Source organism: Saccostrea echinata, unplaced genomic scaffold, assembly GCF_033153115.1.
Source record: "Saccostrea echinata isolate AGI-Se365-2 ecotype Australia unplaced genomic scaffold, CSIRO_AGI_Sech_v1 ptg000056l, whole genome shotgun sequence".
Classification (NCBI taxonomy): Eukaryota; Metazoa; Mollusca; class Bivalvia; order Ostreida; family Ostreidae; genus Saccostrea; species Saccostrea echinata.
In genome coordinates, this window is record NW_026889805.1 from 7,206,284 (window position 1) to 7,225,144 (window position 18,861).

At 32.4% G+C, this 18,861-nt stretch overlaps 2 protein-coding genes across 2 annotated transcripts in view; one reads left to right on the top strand and one right to left on the bottom strand.

Annotated features, from left to right (window-relative positions):
- Positions 1 to 18,861, top strand: part of LOC133172934 (uncharacterized) — a 92,618-nt gene that overhangs the window by 13,998 nt on the left and 59,759 nt on the right. The window lies entirely within an intron of this gene.
- On the bottom strand, positions 4,651 to 18,632 carry LOC133172887 (DNA-directed RNA polymerases I, II, and III subunit RPABC3-like). Its single transcript, XM_061307723.1, has 4 exons — positions 18,348 to 18,632; positions 16,389 to 16,472; positions 14,949 to 15,123; positions 4,651 to 5,070 (listed from the first exon to the last, which is right to left on the bottom strand). The coding sequence occupies exons 1-4, from the start codon at positions 18,418 to 18,420 to the stop codon at positions 4,953 to 4,955; spliced, it is 450 nt and encodes a 149-aa protein (XP_061163707.1). The 5' UTR covers positions 18,421 to 18,632; the 3' UTR covers positions 4,651 to 4,952.

An 18,861-nucleotide genomic window follows, 5' to 3' on the forward strand; every position in this document is an offset into this window, starting at 1 on the left:
TAAATTTCAAAATCCAGAAGAAATCAATAACTACTTAGTGTAGTCTACTTCTGTACTAAGTTTTATTGAAAACTTTAGGAGAAGTAGCATTTTGAAAAATTTCCCCAAAAATTTTAATTTTAGTTATCATGGCAACACTTTTGCCAAGATAAAGGAACAAATATATAGAATTATGTATCTTCTAGTGTAGTCTTGAAATCAATTCAAAACTGTAGGCTCCAGGATTTGCATTTTGAAAAATTATATACTGATGTATTTTTTATATCTTTTAACTTTTTTTATGAATACAACTAATACATGCTTACAAACACAGAAGTGATGGCCACTATTTAGTAATCCTCCACTATTTAGTAATCCTATGTAACTTCATGTAATGTAATCAACATTTATTATTACTTTTTTTATTTGTTTATATTTAGAATGTAATTTAGTTGCAAAAAATTATGGATTGATAAGATTTTTATGAATGTAATTCATTTTTCACTGTTAGCTGTTTTGGATATTATGTCCTTATAAATGTGAAGCCGGCTGGCTAGTTTGCCACTCTGAATGTTATACATCAATAATGATATCAAATGCTCATTGATACATGTGTTGTTTAGAAACTTATCACATAACATTAATATTAAGACATTGCACAACAAATCAATGAGTGTGGAGATTAGTTCCTTTGCCTTTATGCATTTAGGGCACTGTGTATATACATTTAAACCAAAAGTAGGAATGTAAAGGGAACTTCCCCTAAAAAGTAAATATTTCAGATCAATGAAGCTTTCAAATAATTTTACATAAATAAAGAATTATACATATAATAGAATATAGAAAATTGTTCTTTTTTTCTTTTGTTCATTAACAAAAAGTTTGAAGTTGATACAACTCATACAAAAATGCTAATGAAAAATAATCTAAGTAACACAGACCAGTGTGGATAAAAGGATATGTAACTGTGGTCTAACAGTTAAGCAGTCTTTTGAATCTGACCTTCCTGAGTTTATTTTGTTACCTTGAACAGGAGGTCATTCCTTATACAGCTTAATTACATACGTAGCAAAGTAGGTGATGGCTGTAGGTAAATTCTAATGCTTTTTTTTTGTTTTGTTTTTTGTTTTTATTTGTTTTTACCAAAATTGAATTAAACAGATTTTTTTAATATAAAAATTCAACCACTTGTATCACTTTATGATAACTATTTCAAATGTAAACATATATAACATTCAAATTTTGTGGGTTTCTGATAACAAACACTTAGTACATGTCTCAATTAAATTTTATTTTTCATCTTGAATGTTTTGAATTGCTTATAAAATTACATGTTTCACTCCCACCCCTCCCCACCCCTATTTGAATGAAATATCTTTAGTCATTTTTTTTTTTAATTTTGGGGGGTCTACATGTAGAATTGCTTATTCATAAACTGTAAACTGATTTTCTCTGGCATCTCTTCTGTTCAGTGTTATTACCATTCAACCACATGTTTATTCAAAGAGATTTTCATTTGCAAAACAATCATAATTTGATTCATCCAAAGTTCGGCAGATCAAACAGAAATGTTTCCTTACAGTTCTAGAACAATTCAACATAAAGAACTATATTCAGTAATTACCAATATTTGCCCCCAAAATCAAACTTTGATGGACTGGGAGAAATATATAATTATGTTCTAAAACAAAAAGGATATCTGCAGACTTCAAAGCATTAAATATCTTAATCAGCCATGATGTCATATGTTAGACGTCAGGAATATTACATAAATTCATAATTTTCATGATTTATTTAGAAAAAGGTGTATATTATGTCAATATTTTGAGTAAAAGTCATCGAGCACAGGTCTGCTCCAACTCACTGTTGGAGAATGTGTAGAATGATATATGTGAATATTGTTAAGGAGAAGATTTGTGCTATAATAAAAATTGAACAAATTTTGTCCTCTTTTTGAAACATAACACAGAATCCAAATAGTTTGTGACATCACGGAAATAAAAATTGCCAAAATCCTATCTCGAAACTATAATATAATTTGTCAATTCAGATTTTTCAGACAAAATATACAATTCAGCAAATTTCAAGAAATTTTCAAAATTTGACATATGTGGGGGACAAAAATAAGCATATACCACATATAGCTCTTTCAGTTTCAACTGCCATCATGAAATACAATGTATATAAAAGCTAAACACTGAAAAGTAGTGATTTTTTGTTTTAATTTCTACTAAAAAATGTTTATTAATGAATTCATGTATAGAGGCATTAACTGTTCTAGAAGCTTCTGAGGGACAAATATATGACACTGCAGTAACCATGGTACGGTGCTTTTATTTTTACTGTCAGTGAGTAACAGATCTAGAGAGATCAATTAATAACCCCAATCTTATGTAATTGAAAAAAAAATACTTTATCTCGCAACCTCTGCTTGCATTGACCAAACAAAGGTAACCTAATAAGCCAAAGCTATATTAGGTCAATGCCAAAATGTAACTAGCCTCATGTAGTCTGATGTCTTTAAAAGCATTGTGATGTCATATATATTACATAGTTTATGCCTTGGCATCACAGTTTCAACTGCAGAAATGTGCCTAAATTCTTAAAATTTCATTTTGGAAGTCAGTGTAAAACTATTGGAAGGATAAACAAAATACATGACAACTGTCTTGAAATACAAGTGATATTTAGGCAAGGGTTGAAAACATGTTAAAGGGTTCGGCAAGCCTAGCCCTCCATCATATTTTCCTACCCTTACCCAAATACAGTTGAACTTCAGTATCTTGAACACAGATATCTCGAATACTATGGATATGTCAAAGTAACTGGGAAGTCCTTACCACGTACGAGGGGTGATCAAAAAGTTCGCGAACAAATTGAATTACTTCCTTAAAAAAAATGAAATGAGGTTTCAGTGTTTATTATAATTTAAAGTAGTCCTCTCCGATTTTAATGCACATCTGCCATTGGTTTGCCCATGCGCGAATCACGTGATCCAGGCAGTCATGTGACATGCTCCGTAGAAGTCTGTTCAGAGAAGCTTTAAGATTTTTCCGAGTCTTATATTTCTTACCATGCAAGTTATTTTTTATAACAAGAACAGTCCGTCTGTCAGAAATGGCCAAATCTTGGCAAGATGATGGGTGGATAAGGATATCCCCACAATTAGTATAGTGACCCATCACAACCCGAGTCCTCTGTCTCGGGAGCGTCGTTTATCCAATGTGGATAAAGTATGGGCACCTTCTTTTTATCATATCTCATATGTTTAAAGTCTAAAGTAAACAATTTTAGGGATTTAATAATTATATTATTGTTAAGATATTCAACCATTTTTCTAATTGTAACTTGACAATGTTTCATAACATATTGCTCAATTAAGGACACATCTTTTCTCCGGCTTGCTTTCGCTGGCCAACAGAACAAACATTATATTTAACCATCTCCCCGTCTTCAATTAAACAATCAATCCAATTAATGATTGAATTCTGGTAAGTCTATTGTCTTCATAAACCTTGTACAAATTATCATATTCTACTGCAAAGGAATTTCCAAGATATATGTTCAACTTTACAGCTGTTCGTTGCTCGAGTACGACTGAGCCAACCATTTTTTGTCACAAGTGACCTACATATTGACGTCATTTTCACACTGTGACATCACAAACATGGAGCAAAACATTATTTAACATCTGTTATTTATAGAACATGTGTATGACTATATGTGTGCCAAATTTCATTCTGATCTAAATTGTGGTTTTGTAAATATAGAGATTGTTCGCGAACTTTTTGATCACCCCTCGTATTTCTTAAGTATTTTACCCTCCATATCTCGAACCCTCAAATATCTCTCGTTTTTTCTCGGTCCCATCGAGTTCAAATAACGAGGTTTGCCTGTATTGCTTATATTTCAAGACAGCAACCATGTATGGTATATTTCCAAGACCAGTGCTTACACGTACTGTATCTGTTCACACAGACAAAAGATTTCCTTTTCAAGGATATTTGTCCCTTCTAGATGAAGACCCAACAAAAGCATATTCAGTAGTGGAAGATTTAAATTTATTATACTCATATAAACTAAACATTTTTATCCCTAAAACTTTATAACTCACTTTTCCTAAATATCTATAGAACTATTTTTCATTTGCATCCAGAATCTTTATAGTTTCCATAGAGTTATGGAGTCAAAAGGACTAATTTAGTCAGTACAACCTTGTCTAAAGGACCTCATTCTTGACAGAGACACAATCTCTTGATATGATCTAATAAGTCTGGTGCCCAAGAACAGATTGTGTATTTTCTACATCACAAATTAAGGAATGGGGAATAGCTACCTTTGCCTTGTCCCAAGGGTTCTGGGTTATTGCTGATTTCACAGCCTTCCAAATGTGAACTACTAACACTTTTTCATTACAAAGTTACAGTATAGATTCCCCAAACGATTCTTATAACCCCCTATACTTTGTGGTTATTGGAATTTTTTTGGTCTAAATATATCTTTTTCTTTTTACATTGTGCATATTAACATCAATGTGTAAAAACCAAATTCTTCATCTCTTGAATGCAATTAAGATTTAAATGCTTGATTCCTCTAACCCGGACACTATTCAAATTCACCTCCACTGTTATATTACTGATATTTTAAAAATCAAGAAAAGACAAAGACCAATTAAGAAAATTCTTTTTTATTGATTTTTGTCATTCATAACAAAATAATATTTCAACAACTTTTATGGTTGGTGAGTTCTTCACTTAATAGACCCACTCCTCCTTACATACATGACAAAAATGATTGAACAATTGAACACATATGGTTGGTATCTATGAACAACAATCCTGATGAACAACCTTAACGGCAAGTTACTGCAACTTAATAATCATTTCTTGATCCAGGCTACTGCAATCAATAGTGATTGCATGCCTATACAGATCGAATTTTGTTATCTCTGAAATTGAAATTTTTAATAAGTTTCAGAACGCTAACTTCTTTATAAGGAGATAAACATAAGAATCGACTTCAAAGCCGTGCAGGTTATTGGCGTCCCCTTGCAGTCTCATCAGTAGTCCTCCATATGACACATAAGCTGCCCTGTCAATCAAAACAAAGGGGAGATCAGTCAACATATTCATTTCAAAGTAAAGACAAGTTATCAAAATCTCATTACAAATGTCCTGAGAATATCAAATTGAAATCCAATATTACTTTAACAAAGAGTTCATTTAAAATTTAAGATAAATGACAAAGAGGAATATGGTCATGCAATTTATGTGATTAATGGTAAGGAGCGAGGTAAACATGTTACATGGTAATGATGCTAAAATGAACAGCATGCATCAGAACTTCTATTTATTCCAGGTGTAAAGCCATGCAGCAAACTGACTATAAAGCATACTATCAGACAAAACATGATACAACATAGACGTCGTCCTCATCATAGCAACCACTGTGCAGAATGAATAGAGTACATGCAAGAATGTCTCAAATATCCTATTTACCCCATTTAAGTTTTCATTGCATCTCAAATGATCTGGTAACATTTACCTCAGACAAAGCTTTTGCAACTGCTCAGTAACTTCCTAGGTTTAGTTTAATGTGCTGTGTATTATGTTTGATGATATTATGAATGTATGAATGAAGTAGAGAGATGTGTAGTAGAGGTCAGAGTTTAAAGGTTTAAATTTTTATTTTTTAACACATCCATCAAATCATCCATACATCCATCTGCTAGACGGCCATTTATGAAATGATAATTTATGAAAAGCTCTTTTGCTATACAAGAAATGAAAAAAATCCCAAAGAGCAAATACCACCTAAACCAAATAGGGCCGAAACAAAGTGTGGTTTCAAGGAAGTGTGAATAGTGGTTGTGGGTACTACGTTGTCATAACAACCAGCTAACCACACTGCCACAAAAACACACCATCGAAGTTTGTCCAAAATTTGTGGACCTTAGCAATGAATATGCAGATTTTGAGAGAGTTTGCTAGGGACAAGTAGCATGGATGGATGGATGGTTCAATGGTACCTGCAGTGAGGAGCAGAATGAGTGAATATGATTGTGAATTCAGCTTCAGTTTAATGTGTACTTGTAGTTTAAATCTCTTAAGTATTTGTTATCGGTCTTTTTTTCTATTTATTTTATTTTATTAATTTTTTTTTTTTGCAACAGAACATGGATTTAACTCAGCTCCTGTTAACACATTTTCCTACTACAGTAGCTTCATACCCAATTCTAATTTAATAAATGCCAGCTAAATAAAACATAATTCTTATAGCAAGCAACATGCAATAATGAATATTGTTAATATTTGTTAATCAAGTACATTGTAAATGTTAAAAATTAAAAAGGTACAAATATCAGTCATTAAGTACTAGTTATAATTAACATTCTCTAGATTATAACTTTAAATTCAAACAAGTTTTTTTTTTTTTCAGATGAAGACTTGTTAGTGTCTGCATGCAAACTGGTTCTGGCAAAGGTTACAGGTGAAGGTCAAAGGTGAAGGTTAGGATGAGAGCGCATCGGCCAGTCACATACCAGATTATGCATTTACACTATACTACTATTGATGCACAATGCACACATCTGGTACTGACCAGTGAAACACAAAACTGTTTCCCCCAATATTTCCAGACCAAAAATTCCCTTTGGATTCTTCTTATTATAAATGTCATAAACAAATTATGCATCACTTACATAAAAAAAATGTGTGCATCATTTTATATTGAGGAATTTGTGCAATGTAAATTTTGTCATATAAAGTTTTCATCTAAGTGGCCTGCCTTTTCTCTTCCCTTCCAACGGCAAGTAAATGACTTATCTTTTTTAATAGGGAAGTTTGTCTGACTATTTGAAGTGAAGATCAGCTGACTAATATTTACTAATAAGTACATCATAATAAATTAAACATAAAATAGTCAGACAAACTGTCAGGAGTTCTAAGGATTAAGTACATTGTACGTCAAGCAGTTACATTGTTATAAGATAGTGCAGTGATGTACTTAAACAAGTTGTCCAAGTTCATCACTCATATATCCACTAGCGGAATAACAACAACAAATCAAAAAAGAAAGAAATGTATGAAGAAGTAGCAAGCAAAGTCTACAGTTTTTGAAGTTTTCTACAAAGATCCAGAAATATGTTAAATCAGTACAAAAAGCAGGAATTCTAAGTTACAATAAGTGTTAATAAAATTAAAACAGAAATCAGAAAAGAATGGCCACTTAGAGAAAACACCCAGCTATGATGGTTTTTTAATATCATATTTTTATTTTTCATAAGAAATATACATAAAATTTTTAGTTTTAATCCTCATAGCTGGGTTTCAAAATATACACTTCATGCAAAGTAAGTTAATACATGTATTAATATATTAAACATGCAACACAGATAATACAATATTCATGCAATGTATCACATTCAGAAAACTCTCTTTCCCTCTCTCTCTGTTAATCATAAAAAAATAATACATGAATCAATTAAACAACTGCTACAAACTCACAAGCTGTTGAGCTGAGTTAAATCTTCTGTCACATGTTTTTTTTTTTCCTACAATTTCCTGTGTTTTCATTAACTCAGGAAAAGTTTCACCACAACACAGGACAGTAATTAAAACAGTTTATGTACTCCCCCTATATAAAAATTTATCAATTTCACATGACTTTATGATAAAACTACCTTCACTACTTTTTCCATGAACGCTTATCCATTTATCAAAACAGTATCAATAGACTTTAATCCTGATAAAAGCTAGCATCACAATTTAATATCAATTATCAACAATATTTTTTAACGAACATTTAATGATTTGTAAATTGTATTATTTATAAATATTTATAAATTAATCTTAAAATTTCATTTCAAATTATATATATATATATATATATATATATATATATATATATATATATATATATCACAATTTTATTTTTCTCTCTTTTTCAGATTATTTTATAGACATTACATTTAATTGTCTGTTTTATTTTTAATATATTATTATTTTACAAAATAAGGTCATCATTTACCTGCTCTTACCTACATGAAATGCTTAACAACCATGTAAACTGGTCTGCTGATAGCTACATGTAAATTCAACCAAGGCTATTGGGCAGGATGGAAACCATGTGATGCAACATCATATGACAGAAAAGACAATTTTTTACAAGTATTCTGTATTTTCTCACAAAAATAATTCCATGAGCTATGTATTGAACAGAGATTAAAAATACAAGGTCATCTCTTTGGGAGGCTTTTACATGTTCAGAGGTAGTGGGAATGTTTCAGAGGAAGTATCAAAATTTTTATGTGAGTTTCTCCTTTATTTGAAAAAACAGAAAATTGAATGCTATGCCAATATTGCACTAATATTAAATTCTTCACCTCAGAATTCAAAAAATTTTAATAAGCAAATAACATTACAAGAAATTGGTCAATATTTAAAGCAATAGCAGTAATATCATCTGTAAAATATACCCTATCCTATTTAAAACTTAATTTGTCCAATGAGGTATATATCGGTCTACTGATCTAAGTTAGAGAACAATTGTTTAAAGATCATCCCAACTTGTTACAATAGTGTAAGGTTTGTGAGAGAGGGTAAAGCCATGTCCCCCCTGTGAGTTCTGTCTTATGACACAGCAAACAACTTCTATAGGAAGTCCTAACCTATATTGCAGTCTCTTTAAAAGTTGGGTTATGAAGTCTTGTCTGGTTATATTTTTAATCTTTTGTAACTTCTATCACAGTTATCTAGTTTCTACCTAAAGTTTAGATTCTTGTAAAAGATAAATGATTTTCTTTATCAATTTTTAACATAAAAAGACACATTTTACCAGGGAGAGAAAAAAATTCAATCAAATAAATAAATTACTTATATAAAAATTAAAAGAGTAAATTTCTTTCCCAATTCTGATAGTAATACACTAACTGTTAAATAGATGATATCTAGGATACAGTAGATTTATAAATGATAAGAAATGATTTATATTGTACTTTATTAATGGATTTAAAACAATTCAAATAAGCTCTTTAGAAATTATAAATTTGATTCAAAAACTTGCATGAACAAGAATTTACCGCCTTAAAATCCAGAGCTAAATAATGTTACATCACTACCATACTTTTTACAATCATGTTCAAGGAATTTAAATAAAACTTACCTTTAAATCAATTCTACATAACTTTTTCCACTGTGAACAAACGAAAGAATGTTTCCGTTTGACTTCATTTTCTTAACAAATATTTTGTGAACATGGGTAGTTCATTGTAGGAGACCTAGCTAATATTTATTTACAGACTAGAAGCTTAACTAAGCCAATCTGAAGACACCTTACTTACAAACTCTCCCATCCCCAGGTCAGAGGGATCCCTAATTATTATGAAACAATTATTTATCAATCGACTGCATAGAATTATGCCGTAATTAATTAGTTTAAATCCATCCAGCTACATTAATACCTGTCACAAACCTCACCTGTACGTAGACTGCGCATATTATCACAATCACAGGAAGAAATTGACAAGAAGCCAAAAATTTGAACCTTCTATAACAATATACTTGTACGTTATCATGTGCCACTGCTTGTATGAAAATAGGGCTGATTCATATGCTGACGTTGTAGGTATATACAATCTAGGCTTTCCTGTTTTTTTTAAGAGAAGTGTACTGTAAATATATCGCTGACGAAACTTTTTCATCCGATTAAAATTCCATCATTAGCATATGATGTTTGCATTACATTACAAGGCTTATAAGATTTATATGAGACAGAAAGTCAACATTTACTTTTTTCTTCTCACTTTTCTACACTGAGAATTGATTCGAAGTGCTCTGGACAAATACAAAATTCTTAGTTTCATGCATAACATTCATTTCCTTCATGCATAAAAGTCAGATTATTGTAAGTGCAAATATTAAAACAAGGTAAAGTTTCAAACAAAAGACTTTTTGTAATTAAATGTTCTTAAAGGTGAAACAGACAATAGATACATACATTACAAATAATGTGAGGGGTTTTTTTTTCTGACTTGAAATTTGGCAATGCATTAATAGGGACTTAAGACCTGTTGCCAAACTGAAGCATGCCTGGTCCTGTTCTTTGGGGATGTCCCGTTAAAGATGAGTGGGTAGACTAATGCTAACATTGTGTCTGGGTAGGTAATATATCATCAACCCACTTTTTGTCATTTTGATATATATAAAAAAAGAACAAATTCCAGGAAGTAGGTTTATCTGGGCTTTAAATCAAATATTAAATGATACGTATATGTGAAAGGGCCACATTTCTACCTGTTTTATATAGATAATAAAACTGTCAGTAAATGTACTGCAGTTGTCTGAATTATAAGAATTAAAACTAGAGGTACTGTGAGCACTGCAGAGCTCACAAAATGATAACCCCTGCTCACATATGAGTATAATGGCAAAGTCCATGTTTTCCTATGGGAACCTCAAAATATCTGTCCATAGGAGGTGCACTATTGCAATATGTAGTTGCGGATAAGAGGTGGGTACCCCCAATATTATATAAAGAATGGCAGTGTGTGAGTTTTGTTATGAGAAACTCCAAATATGTCTGAAATAGGTGCACAATGGTATATGTAATCAAGAATCTGTGAAATGCTCATTAAATTTTATTCATTGGCATAGGAGAGGTTGCAGATTAGGGATGACCACCCCCAAGTGTAATGGGGTACAGAAGGATATGACAGACACCCTATCACTGTATACCCCCCCCCCCCCTTTCAAGTGTTGGGGGAATTTATTTTCATTTTTTTTTTATTTTGAAAAATGATATTAAAATACTTTAAGCCTTAATGAGAATACTTTGTATCAGATCTATAGATTTAACCTCTGGCTACTCCGCTTGTTTTCTTCCTAATTAACGACAATTATAAGGAAGTCCTGTTTATCTCTTTCCTTATATTGAGTAAACCTCAGTACTTATATCACTGTCACATCTACATCCTATCTTCAAGAATTCTACTCTATTAAAATAAATAAAGGGAAATGTACATATATGAAGAGAAATACAATGCAATAGTAAAATGTAGATTGTATTTACAAAAATACTCTGTACAATTATCATGAACTGTGTTTCATTCATAATTTCCTTTACTCCAACAGCACATGGATAAGAATATTTTTAAGGCATTTATTCTTTGGGATCATAAACCTGAATGGTTTATTTTTCATGCAATCTTAGTACTTGATTTTATGCCTGCTTGGAATGTCATTAATGTATAATTTATGCAAAAATGTATGATTACTAGTATCTTACCAACAAGAGTTGCAGACAAATGAATTTACCTATTACAATAACTGAATATAAGCTTGCTGAATTGGCGTTATTCATTTTACAAAAGTTTCCAAGTGCCCCTACCAACTGTACAGTACATGTTTCCCTCCACTATTTCCCTCCCAAACTTGTACTTCTCAGTTTGGTCATGTTAGTCACCATGTCAAGTCAAGACTAGTCATGGTTCAATTGACACGTCATTTAAGAAGACTGGTGGAGGGCCGGTGTTCTAATTTTATTCCATTGAAATTCTATTAATTTTATGTACTATCAGCTAAGAACAATAAGGATATTTGTGCAGAAAGAATGCCTTTAAATCGACGTCCAATGACTTATAAACAAAAACCCAGTCTAGCTCAATTCACCTGCCCTTTGTTTGATTTGTTGCTAATGGATATCTTTTAGATTAAGATTTTTAAATTTTAAATGTACAATATACATTTATTATCAAACTGAAAAATCTTGTCATTGAACAATTTAATGATCAGAAAATACCAAGATCAATAGTTCTTATATTGAAATGACACCCCATGAATTTGAACAGTCGTACAGACGAAGCTAAATAGCATTCAGCACTCAGAAAAAACTTCAATCAATGAGCAATTTAAATTCTTATCCCATGAACTAGCCCTCTAAACTTCTCTCAAACCAGGTGACAATTCAAAGATCCCCAATTCACTTAATACACATGTTACAACTTGATATTTAAATATGCTAAAAGAGGTAAGGGTCATTAATATATAAAGTAATAGATCTTGAAGAAAATTTAAGTTATCTATTCCCAAACATGCAGACTACCATGTTTCCAGAAAACAAGAAACCTCCATAACATATGAATGGTGAATTGTCTCACAGAAGAAAAGATACCACCAGCTGTGTTCACACTGTTAATTATGTGAACACCCAATGGTACCTTCACCCACATGAGTAAGCCATCTCTAGTTGAATACTAGTTACAGAATAGACCTAATATCACTTTCTCTATGCTAGCAAAAATTGGCTGTCTTTAACCAATGCATATGTATACTGTCCCTCTCCAAAAAGCACAGGTTCCAACAAGTAGACCAAAACGTTACTTTAAATTATTAAACAGAGTATATGTGTATAAACAAAATGATGCTGTAACAGTATGTACATATGAATGACAACACAATGCCCTCTAGTTAGATCATTCACCCTTGCTTTTATCTAAAGTATTTTAGCCCAACTTAAATGAGCCATTTAATGATGTTTAATAATAATCCGTCATATCTCTACTGTTGCAAAACCTTAACCTGTTTACATGTGAACAGACACATGTACGGTACAACACTCATGTGTCTTCACTGCACCGACTTCACTTTAGCTAGTGTGCACAAAATATCTCCAAATCATCTTCCTCCTCCTCAGCAGCAGCCATAGCACCATAGAGAACAAGATACCACCAGCTGTGTTCATAGTGTATTCCTCTACAAACACACAATGGTACCTTACCCTCCACAAGCTCTACAACACAACCACTCTCTCACTAGTCACTGGATAATCCCTAGGTCATCGTCCCCTGGACTTCTTAAGTAATCCACAGAAAATAAGGTTACTGACTGCAAGACATTGAAAACCCTTCTATAATACTACAGAGAAAGAAATGAGGCATGCTGTTCACATAATACAAGAAATTCTGTATAATCCATCACCAGATACTAATATGCATGGGGAAACCAGTGGTAAAAATAGCCATAGATGTATACCTGGTAACAAAATGCCAAACTAACCTACTTGTGAATGAAATGTGACCCTATTTACCGCCATCATTGCACTGTATGTATTATGTAATAAAGGATCCAGAATTCATAACAGACAAAAAGGTAGGTTTAAGATGGTGACTAAGTATCAAAAACAAGCAAGGAACACAACAGGCAAAGCATCTCAGAGCCTCCAATGACGAAAAACATTTTACTTTGTAACCCAGCGTCTTCATAACACACTGCCAAACTTATCTGAATCATTGATCCACATCCACAGTAGGAACATCAAAAATAATCTCCAGTGCAGATATACAGTTTTAAGTTACATCAGCACAATTTTGATCCAAAAATAGCAACATTCCCCATTCACAATTCCTTGAATGGTAAAAGGTCGAGCTGAAGTCCCCATCCTACAAATGTCAACCACCTGGCATTTTATCAACACACTCTCAAATGCATACTGTACTTCATTCAATTTACAATGTGGCTAAATTACTGTATTTTTAGTGTACAGTGTTTTCCCTCTCTATAAATAGGATTTACTGAAATCTTTTTAATGTATTCAGGAATTTGACACCTGATTTTCTGAAATGTTTTTCTATTTTCTTTTGTGTATGTAAGAAGCGAAGTACACCTGTTATGTATATTGTACATATGTATGCTGCGTTTTCTCTCAGACATAAAACATTTATCATCGCTTCCCTCGCATTCCTTCCAAGGTTCAGTCTAACCCTTGTTATACTCCCCACTTATTAGCTTACCTTTCAATTTTGAACCGTCACAAGATAATGACAGTGAATACTTAGTGTACTAGACAGCAAGGTCAGGTAAATGTGAGGGCCTTATCTACCTGTTCAACAGTTCTATGTACATGTATTGTCTACATACGTGTGGGCACTTTTCCTAAATTCATTAACAGACTCTGATTAACCTTAGCATTATATATACAAACCTGAAGATGAGATACCTGTCCAAGCTTGGTGGCTATGGTAAGCCACATTTCTGAGTTTGATCGCACTCAGAATTTGTGTGTGCCTAAGTGTATATTTCCCACAAAGTATTCATTCAAGTCCTGACTTGGCAGTCCGATCCAATCAATTGTTTAACAGGCTTTACAAATCGATTTTTTTCTCTCTATTGAAACAGGTCCTTTTACAACCCATGCATGCTTATTTATAGATTCTTTTTAAATATGTATATACTTCTAAACCACCCGTAAAATCTTAATAATGCAACAATTTGTAATTCCCACATTTAAAGCTACTTTTGATTTCATCACTACAATAACAAGACCTTTAATACAGTTATTCTAGACATTTTTCTTTCACAGAGTCATTCTTTTCATTACACTTATCTGACCTTTAACCCTGTTGGGTCAATATTAAAATATCGCAATCAGGCAAGTGTAGTCTTGCAGTACAAAATGGAACAGGAAAATTGCCTGCATGGCTGTTGCAGGTTGTTTCTTGGAATAAGATACCTTAGGAAATTATTCTTTATGTTTGTTCACAGCTTAGAAAAACTTCTTATTTTTCCTTGTTTTATTTATTTCTATCATTTGGATTTTTATGATCCATCCAAGTGCAACAAAGATATTACTTTTTTTTTATGTGTCTAAATCAATGCAACTTGTTAGCAGAACACATCCTATTTAACAATTAAACATTCAAAGTCCATTACCAAATATCACATGCATTCAATCACCCACACTCATGCATCCCATATAAATAGATTATCTGTGCACATGCTAACAAATGTTTATATGTAAAAAGCACAAAGAGTACTATGGGATATTCTACAGAAAGAAAAACTAGTGACATGTGAAATACTGCTGAAATCCATAGCAAACTGTTTTAAGAAATTCTTGTATTAAACATGTACCAAGCTTTTCTTTGAACTTCTACAGGGATAACGACACACACAACACTCTGTGTCATCACTTACAATCGACTGGAGTCTGGGCCAGTGTCATCTCCCTCGATGCGGTACACTTTTCCATGCATGACATACTCAAAACTGTCTGCCCTAGAGGGTCCCGTGTCAGTGGGGTTATATTCACCATCATCAGGAGTGCCATCTTCCCTCAGGGTTTTAGCCAGAACCATTCGGAATTTGTCCCCTAGAAAATTTGTAACAGTTTTTCCCTTAGAAAGTTCAACATGAAATGCTTTAAAAAGCAAGATTCCAAATATAAGTTATTGGATAATTATTTAGAAGATGGGCATAATAGAAAAGTGGAACTATTTAAAACACATCTATTGTCATGGAAATGATCACTATTTATAACATTCCAGAAAGTTTCATGTTGATAAATTCAGAGAAATTTGTTTTCTGCACTTTCTCTTTTTAGACTGACAATATCAACTAAGGTATAAGAAAAGTCCTCCTACATCTGACCTAATTATAAACAGGTCTCATACATACTTCTCTCAATGTTCAGATGTATTAAAATCATTTGAATCAAAGTTTTCCCCTATGAATTATGTGGACTACATGTACTGTGTTAGGGTGTGTAGTGTCGATAAGGTCAGCTTTCTGATAAAATATATAGTACAGTTAAGGTAGGTGTTCCTGTCCATTTTGCACCTGTATGACAACGCTACAGGCATGTTTCGACTTATCACTTGGGCTGCTCTACCTGTGCAAATTATTATAAATCATATGTAAATACTGGTGTTTAAACTCTCCATTGCAGACAAGTGAAATCTGGAAGTCAATCTTGGCTGCACAGTTCAGTATTCATTACAGATAAATTTTCTAAAAGGCTGCTTTTACAGGACTAAACATGTTTAAACGGTTATTTAACTTTATCAAATTTTGATGAAATTTTTTAAACTGTAATCAATATTTATTATGAAATATAAAAGACAACTTGCAATTTAAATTAATATGGAAAAATCTTTCTAAAATATCTTCACTTTTCTGCATCAAACATGCTGTCTTTTGTTGGCTGAAGTAGTAAGAAAGGAAGATACAGTCCTAGAGCAAAACATCTTGAATGTATGCCATGGTATATGTTCTTTTTTGTTGACCTCAATGATAGATGACTTAACAGCAATAAATATACTAATTCTTCAACAGTCACATATATATCTTACCAGCATATGCTGTGCCATCCTGATCAATAATTAATTCCGTTAAAATCTTCATCTAGTATGTGCAGAGCAGGAAACAACACAAGGATCTTTTTCAATGCTTAAGTTAACATTTCACTGGAGATTTACTTCCCTTATCAAACAATGTTCGGCAATACATGATGCATATCCTATTTTATTATAAAGATACTGGTATCAGATTTTCTCTAGTGGGGAGAGGAATGAAAGGCCTAAAAATTTAGGTCCAATGACATCACTCCTGATGAAGTGAGCAGTGACAATAACTTACCCAAGTCTACTGGGTACATCTGTGTGTTGACATCTAAGATCAAATCCATTTTGAAGGATTCAGACTCACAAAAAAGTCTGGATACTACAAAGAAATAAAAGAGGGGGTTTTTATCAATAGAAATTAAACTCATATATGTTCATGCAAAACAACCTTTGTGCTCAGAAATAAATCTTGTAAGATTTTGTGTATTCACTGTCACTTTGTTTATGCTTGTATTTAAACGTCAATGTACTGTTTCTTTTGTACAAACTTCTGTCTTTAAATATACATGTACAAAAAAGCAAATGCATTTATCTGGCAGTATGCCAGTAAAATTATATTCTAAGGAGCATTTATTACATGCACATTAGTTAAGTTTGGTCCTAAATACTGTGCCACTGTGAACTCCTGCCAAATCAAACACTCCCTGCTGATCTATTACACATGACTCTTAAACTCAGAAAATTTTGAAACCAAACTATAATGCAAATGTTATGGTCATAACTCATTATAGATCAAGATTTAATTTGCTCAAAATAGATTGCAGAGAAGTGGAGAATTTTTTTTCATATTTTTTAAATTCAAAAAAAAATTATTATATCTGGTAATAATGACCCCTGTTAATTTATACATTTTATATCTTTGCCAAGATCTGTGTAAAAAGAAAGGGAAAGATTTAACTTGAAAAGTTAAAACCATTCAGTTCATACTCAGCATGTCCAACCTTTTTACATTTCTGTCTAAGCCTTTTCTTATAAAGAAGTGCAATGCTAGAATTCTGAAATCTAAATATTCATTAGCATCAGTACCAAAATAGTAACTCAATAATAAACTACATATTACATAGAGTTCCATACCAATGAATTTTCAAATATATTTTGTTCTGTCAAGTGTGGGTCTTTCTTTTTTTTTTCATTTTCAAACACTACAATATCAAACTAGTAACATAAGTTAATTAGTCTGTAGTTCTTTATCTCAGAGCAACTTGTGTGTATGATGTTTGTGTAATCTTGTCCTAGGCAACAGAGTACAAGAACTGACATGTGTATCTTTCAAAATTAATTTGCAAACATATATCATAGTGTTTCTTCTATTTCTTATACATATGCTAAATTATATGAAATGACAAACATCATTACAGGAAATTAACAATTTATGTCATAAAAAAGCAAACAACTTGCAGCTCAAAAGGGGTGGATGTGTACATGCTGCAGCCTGTCTTTCATAGTTTGCATACCACCACTTCCAGTAACTATTTCACATTTCCTAATTATTTAATATGCAATCAGCACTCCTTTAGTATTATCCCTCTATACAAATACATGAGCAAACCACATGAATTAATGGCTTTTGCACTTATCTCTACTTATCTTTTAAAACGATAAAAGTATAAATTGACATGCCCTTACATGATATATTAGGTCAAACTCCATCGAGAGTCCATGTCCACAATTCAGACCAATCAGCCAGTGAATCAGTATGCATTTTCTATCCTGATTTGTGTCACAATTACTATCTTCAAATATAGTACTTTGCTCTCCTACCTCTGCAGTTCTACCATAAATTCTTGTACTGATGTGTTTCATTCTCAATGAAGACGAGCCAGGTCTACAGGGGGTTTTATTATCCTTTTAACATACACAGCCAATCATACGTTTGAAAACCAGACTTGTCAAAACATGTTTTGATTTTACCGGGTATGTGTAATATAAAAATTCGTAAAGCTAACATATCTTACCAATAATTAATTACCGTGCATCTCTAAAATGCGCATGACAGTGGAATATGAATAGTAAAATAGACAAGAGGCCTAACTTTCCAAGATAATATCGCATTACTCGTGCGGTCATGCTGGGTCATGCAAGGAGGTCGCCATATTTGACAGCACCGGTGCGTGTATAGCCCCAGTTAACAGGATTAAAACATATAATGAGATGAAAATACATACACGAACTTATTTATTTTTTTCATACTCACCTCGATCAAACTTCTTGCCCTCGGGATCAATATCCTTCACATCAAAAATATCTTCGAACAACACCCCCGCCATATTACCAAATTTGGCCTATATAATGTTTCACGTATATCGGCGTTGCCTTCGGTTTAACCTTATGTCAGATAATCGTTTACTGTGTTGCACTTCAGTTAAAGCTTTCTTCGTCATAAATGTTATAAAATTTGCTTGTATTAGGCATAAACGTCACTAATTTAGAAAATTTATTGCATGTTAATTAGGATACAGGAAGTTAGGTCATTTCTATACCAATCAGTTCTTCATCACTAGAGAGTTCGTAAAGGGCGGTAATTTTGTCTTTGCCATGACTTGCCACTACAGAACCGGGAAATAATGACACAATTTTAAATTAGGCAACGTTTATCATGATAGACTCTTCTAAGAAAATCTACTTATTTTTGTAATATACAAGAATGTTATAGTACCTGATATAACTATATATCTTACAGCTGCATGTTTCAACAGATTAACCAATAA